Raw genomic sequence first — 6163 nt, 5'->3', positions numbered from 1 at the left:
AATATACCATGATCGGAGCTGGAGGGCCGAAGAAACGCGGCATATTTCTGCGTACCATTATTGCGTCAGTTCCAGTTACGACCGGTTGCCAAGACCATAGATATTTTTTAAGAAAAGGGAAAACAAATCATCGCTTTGTCAGAAAGAAATCAAAAGTCTCATCATTACAGTTGATAACATCATTTTCACAGCCGTCCCTTGCAACGTCGTGTGACCATTTAAAGGTACCGAAGTCACCATCGCCTCGCACAAGGATGCGATCACGGTGTTTTCACGTGGAACACCTGTAGAATCTCTCCACAGATATCTGGTCGCTTGTCAAATATTTAAACTGAACGGTTGCGGCTAGTAAACGGCCCAGTATCACATACTGTTTCACAACAGTTACCGGGGGAAGTGGCCCAATGCCTCGCCTAATAAATCAAATATCCGATGCTTGCCAGCACTTAGCAACATTCTCTTTAAACAGGAACAACATGTTCAGATCATATATATTAGCGGTGTCTTGCATTTCACATACCACACTAGGATTTTTCTCCCGTGCATCTAGCACAAAATGAATGCAATATTTTCAGAATTACCAACAGAAACTTTTGGTTGTTTTAACACTTGTCAATGCCGCGCCGATATGCGGAAGCGGTGCTTTTTAATAATGGGATCGTGACGACAGCTGTTACTGTGGCAACGGCATAAAACTTCTTGCATCTCCCGCCTGCCGCCCAGCGTTGTTTTTCTCGGTCGACATTTATCGATGCGTTGTTTTGCACTCGCGATCATCGTGGTAGTATGTCATGTTTCAAGGGGGCCATGATGATAGCCATGATGATAACGATGATGATAACGAAGAAGAAGAAGATGATGATGTTGATGATGATGGTGATGATGATGATGACGACGACGATGAAGTTGAAGACGACTGTGACGACTTGGACGACAACGACGACGACGACGACGATGATGATGATGGTAATGATGATGATGATGGTGATGATGATGATGATGATGGTGATGATGATGATGATGTTGACGATGACGATGGCGGTGATATCATCATCAGGACATCATGGCATGATGATGATGATGGTGATGATGATGATGATGATGATGATGATGATGATGATCATCATCATCATCATCATCATCATCATCATCGTCATCATCATCATCAAAATCCTTAGTTGAAGACAGTAAAGTAAATACAGACAAAGTAGCCCTAAAAAGTAGCCCTGTCGTCCATTGATAACTTAAGACGGATCGAAAATTCGGGTTCTGCTGGCCCTGAAGGATTTTCGTAACAAGAACGTCCTGTGAAGGTCACGTCGAGGCTAAACAAAAACAATCCCAGTAATGAGTGATATTTTTCCCTAAGTTTCTTTTAAAATATGGCATTTTTTATCGTTTGATTTTCCTTTTCTATGTAAGTAGACATAGACGAATAATTGAATATGTTTTTCAAGTCTGTATTGCTGTACTTTTCACTGTGTTGTGCTCTTTTTCTACATGCCGAGCGAAACCCGGTTAAAACTTACAACGAACCAGCTGTACTGAAGCAATTCAAAATTTGAAATTGCGGTGTGTGCTTAACTGTCCTGATTGGTTGCCGGCAGTGACTTGAAGCTGAGCAGTATATTCCAGATTAGTTGTTGCAAGCCATCGAGCTGGGGTCACTGGCAGCCAGTGGAAGACTCTGCATATCCCGCAAGAGATTCACCAGCACATTGGACTCTCTTCCCGGATCGGTAATGATACCGTTAAAAGTTATCTTCCAGAAATTCTGAGATTGTCGATATAATGATGATTACCCGAGCCCTCAAGATTGTGTGTGTGTGTGTGTGTGTGTGCAGCCGCCTTAACTTACAAAAAAGCCCGGCTTCGGTGAATAGACACCCAAGAAAAACTGCTGTATCTAATTACGACCGCGAAAATAACTCCGCAATAAAGGTTCATAGAGACGTCTGTACTACATCTTCAAATTGCCCCCAAATGCGACCATAACCTCAAAACCGCCCGTTCTTGTAAAGTCCTTCTCTGTATACTCGGATTGTGCCGCCGTAAAATAGGTATATCCGCAGCCAATTCTATACACGAAAAAAATATTAATACGTACATTCCTACTTTCGCGCGCGATGGTTGGTTGAGGTGATGACGGTTTTCCATTGACTTGAACACACATTGGAAGAAAATTACAGTCTATGGAAAGAAAAAGGAGAGAGAGCCGAGAGAATGGAAAAGGAAGGGAGAAGAAAAACCGCATGCCTCGGAAACGTAGGAATGCGCATTGCATGTGAGCAGACGAGGGCGACCATGAAGCAAATGTTGTGAATAATTGCCGCGGTGTGGAACTATCATCGCCCTGTCGGCATGGGGCGTAACTATGCGGTGGCGAACAGTTCAAAATATTATTGAAAAGGTTTTTTTTTCATATTGTATTCTTGGTCACCGGAATAGATAAGATTACCCTGCCGTGCCGTGGCATGCTTTGGCTCATGCGGCGATGTAAATTTTCCACAAAGCAAAACGTCACTCCAGAAATTTCTGCCGACACTAATAAGCATGAAAGAGTAGAAAGCCATGTACAAAGCACTGCAAATCAAAGAAAGTGCAATTTAATTGTCGCTTTTCTTTCCCCGGTCAATATGAAAGCGCACATATTTAAACTCGGCAGGCTATGTCATATTAATTTTCATTTCCTAAATGGAGGTTTAATGCAGCGTGTGCACCATTTCATTTGGATGAATTATCGGTTCGCATCTTTGCCGCCGACGGTCGAATTCCTACTAATACTAGCTTGGGGCTATGTTGATGCTTTTGATTCTCTGCTACATCTCTCACGGTGATCTGACAATTCCTTGTCCACTCCGCGTCAAAGTAGAGAATTTTCCAAAGCTCCAGTCGGAATCCCGCTCGACAGTTCCGTTGTTAGTGGGTTTACCGTTATCACCCGCGGTGGTAGTTTTTTTGTGTGTGTGTGTTTTGCTACATTGTTTCCCCCCCCCCTTGCCTTGTTTTTAATATCAAGTGCTTTTCTCCTTTTACTTTTTTCCAGTAAAGTAAAAATAATCTCGTCGGGTGGTGGGTTGGCGAGAATTACTAACTGTCTGTGGATCCCTGAAATGACGGCCAGACGAACTAGGAATTATTTAATCCGGGTAACTTAAAATTGGCAGATACATGTATATCAATCGATCTATAATAAGAGAGATAGAGGGATCGACATTTAGATAGATAGATAGATAGATAGATAGATAGATAGATAGATAGATAGATAGATAGATAGATAGATAGATAGATAGATAGATAGATAGATAGAGATGGATGGATGGATGGATGGATGGATGGATGGATGGGTGGATGGGTGGATGGATGGGTGGGTGGATGGATGGATGGATAGACGGATGGATAGCTAGGTAGGTAAACTAGTTAGCTTCAATAGATATTCTATGTACATCCTTACAGTAAATGTTCACTCAAATAAGTATTGAATTTTTACCCGTTCTCACATCTTGTCTACTTGACGACCGAATGAGACAAGGTAGCACTCTCAGTTGTAATAACGGACTAGTGCTATAATCCGCAAAAAATTGGACATGATTACCGTTACGTTAAAACCGGGTCTCTTTTTTATTTCTTTTTTTTTTTGCTGTATCAAAGCTCGGACGTGGCTTTCTATTTATACGGTATTACGATGCTACTTAGTGCATAATCGGATCTGATTTACTTTCTGTGTTATGCGTGAGACATTGTTTGTGTGCGTGTCAGTGTGTACATCAACTCCTTGATTTTTGATGAGAGAGAATCTGATCATTTGAAACAATACACCGTGGCTGGGATTGGAGCTTCCCTTCTTTGCTTCCAGCAGAGATTCGCCCAAGAAGCTTATCCCATCTTTTAAGAAGTCCTTTGAATTCACACGTGGCCGGCCAGCGTACTACGGGGGCATTTACGATAACAAGAAACGGACAAGAAAAGAAACCCTGCCGGGCATTTGATTTCGGTTACTTACAACGTAACAAACAAACAGGGAAAAAACACACGAAATCTTCTCACAATGGGTTTTCTTGGTGTTTCATTGCAGTCGCGGCCGATCTCCGCCAGTGGTCCAATATTGAGACATCGTTTTGTTTTGAACTCATCTTTCAACGGGCAGGAACGACAGAATGTACCACAATTTACAACAGCCTCAGAAGGAGGTTTTTGTTCCCGTGTCAATGCAGCGGTATACACAAGCTGATTTTTACGGGATTAAGCAGTAGCCATTACGTAACCTTAATCCTGGGCACGTGCCGTTCTCTTGTTGCGAGCTGAAAGCTCCGCCTCATACTTGTTGATCCGGTTAAAAGTGTTTTTCCCATGTGAAAGCAAACGTTCAAACACCATCGACCTGTTTTTTTTTCCTCTTCAAACTCTATTCTTTTCGTCAACAGAATTCGCAAACCTTGGCGACTCACTGTCTTAGGGTATTTTTTCAGTCTTTCTCTATTTCATTGAATTTCTTTAATGCAGAAAAACGTTTTTAGTGCCAAGCCAAACTTCAAGTTTATTTTTCAAGGGCCGTATATGCGGTTTTTAAAAATATTGTGGTAGCGCGCGCGATCAGCGGTTCGAAATTTCGACTTCTGAATTCAAATCGACATTCGTGTGGAGAGATGCGTGGTTAGGGAAGAGGCCAGGTATACACTGAAAACAAATATCTACTTCCGGGAACCTGAACTATAATTCATCTCGCCTCAGGGTCGACGCTACTGATCAACAGTCGCCCACTGTTGTTACCAAACGCTTATTTTACTCAACTTATTTTCATACTTCATTTACAACGCGGCGAAAAAAAAGAAGCTTCCGTTATCGGGAACAGAATTTCGATTGAAAAAAACGCTCTTGAAATCGGTGCTTTGATATTCACCCTGCGAAAATGAAGTGGGAACGGGGCGTGTTAAAAACCTAATGATATATATTTGGCCATTTTTTTTTTCAGGAGGTAATTTGACTGTTACGTAATCATCAGAAATTTTCATTCACATGATCTACGAAGTGTCCTGGGCATTCATGCATATCTCGAATCACTCTCTCTATTGCATTAAATTTTCGATGGCCGAACTATTCACCGAACGCTCTCCGACTGTGATCATGAAATTTGGGCAAGGATCGAATAGAAACAGCCACATGAAAATCCTTGAAAGAAATGCGAAGATTATATTGTATTGAATCATGGTACAGGACCACAGGACTATGCCAAGACGGTTATTTTCAACAAAGCGCCTCCATCATTTACGATTTCCGTGGCTCTAAAAAGGTTTTCAACTGTTGCTCTATAATCACATTCAGAACTTTTAATGAATATTTCGCTAAATATGCTGACGGAGTCGCAATGTTCAAAGCGGCAGTCAAGTCCTGGGCGACGGGAGTCGGAATGCACATTTCTCGAGCCCGCGCCTCAAATCGACCGTGCATAGAAATCCCTCCGAATTGGGCGGTTTCCTTCAAATATGCGCAATTATTTAACATCATGTGGGCTTTCTGATCCGCTACCTGGCGGTCACAATGCTCATTTCCCTTGAATTGCAAGCAGCTACACACCAAGAACGTGCTTGCTGGAACTCTGCAATTTCCCCGGCAACGGGCACTGGACTCCCTAGCTCACCACTGAAAAACAACCACATGTTAAAAGATTTTCCGCGGCCGACAGACAGCTCGCTCTAGAAAATCACACGGGTTTTACTATACGGGGACTTTTTGTTAAGCTTAAACCACTGATCAATATCTTTCACCTCGTATACAGGAAAAAAAGGAAGAAATAAAGTAGATATGTGTACCTGATACGGTTTCTATTCTTATCGGGAGTCAGGGCTCAAAAGATGACATGGTGAAGTGTTTAATGGCGAAATGCCATAAATGACAAGCAATAAACGCGGAATACATATAATATTGGCGTCGAAAATATTAGAAATTAAATCTTCTTTTGTGCCAGCATAATCGATCTAAATTGTTCAGGAATCGTGATTTATATTTGTGTTAGGTGCTTGACTAGTTACCGGTTATGACAAGGTCGCCGAATATTATCATTATTTTTATACTTGAGGTGCGTGTATGATCCGCAGTTTCCGCTGCATCGCCTTAAAACTTGAGAGAAAAATCGGAGAGCGCAATCCATTGTAAGGCGACACAA

The 6163-nt window shown here is 42.0% G+C and overlaps 1 protein-coding gene across 1 annotated transcript; it reads left to right on the top strand.

Annotated features, from left to right (window-relative positions):
* The first annotated feature begins 791 nt into the window (after positions 1 to 791).
* Positions 792 to 1178, top strand: LOC139150727 (secreted acidic protein 2-like). The gene has a single exon (XM_070723139.1). The coding sequence runs from the start codon at positions 792 to 794 to the stop codon at positions 1176 to 1178; it is 387 nt and encodes a 128-aa protein (XP_070579240.1).
* Positions 1179 to 6163: the final 4985 nt, after the last annotated feature.

The sequence above is a fragment of the Ptychodera flava genome, chromosome 14 (assembly GCF_041260155.1).
Source record: "Ptychodera flava strain L36383 chromosome 14, AS_Pfla_20210202, whole genome shotgun sequence".
Lineage (NCBI taxonomy): Eukaryota > Metazoa > Hemichordata > Enteropneusta > Ptychoderidae > Ptychodera > Ptychodera flava.
The sequence above is the reverse complement of the archived record's forward strand: the minus strand, read 5'-3'. Positions and strand labels throughout refer to the sequence as shown.

Excerpts from the sequence above, each read along its gene's own strand:
- LOC139150727 (XM_070723139.1), top strand. The coding sequence starts at position 792 with ATGTTTCAAGGGGGCCATGATGATAGCCATGATGATAACGATGATGAT.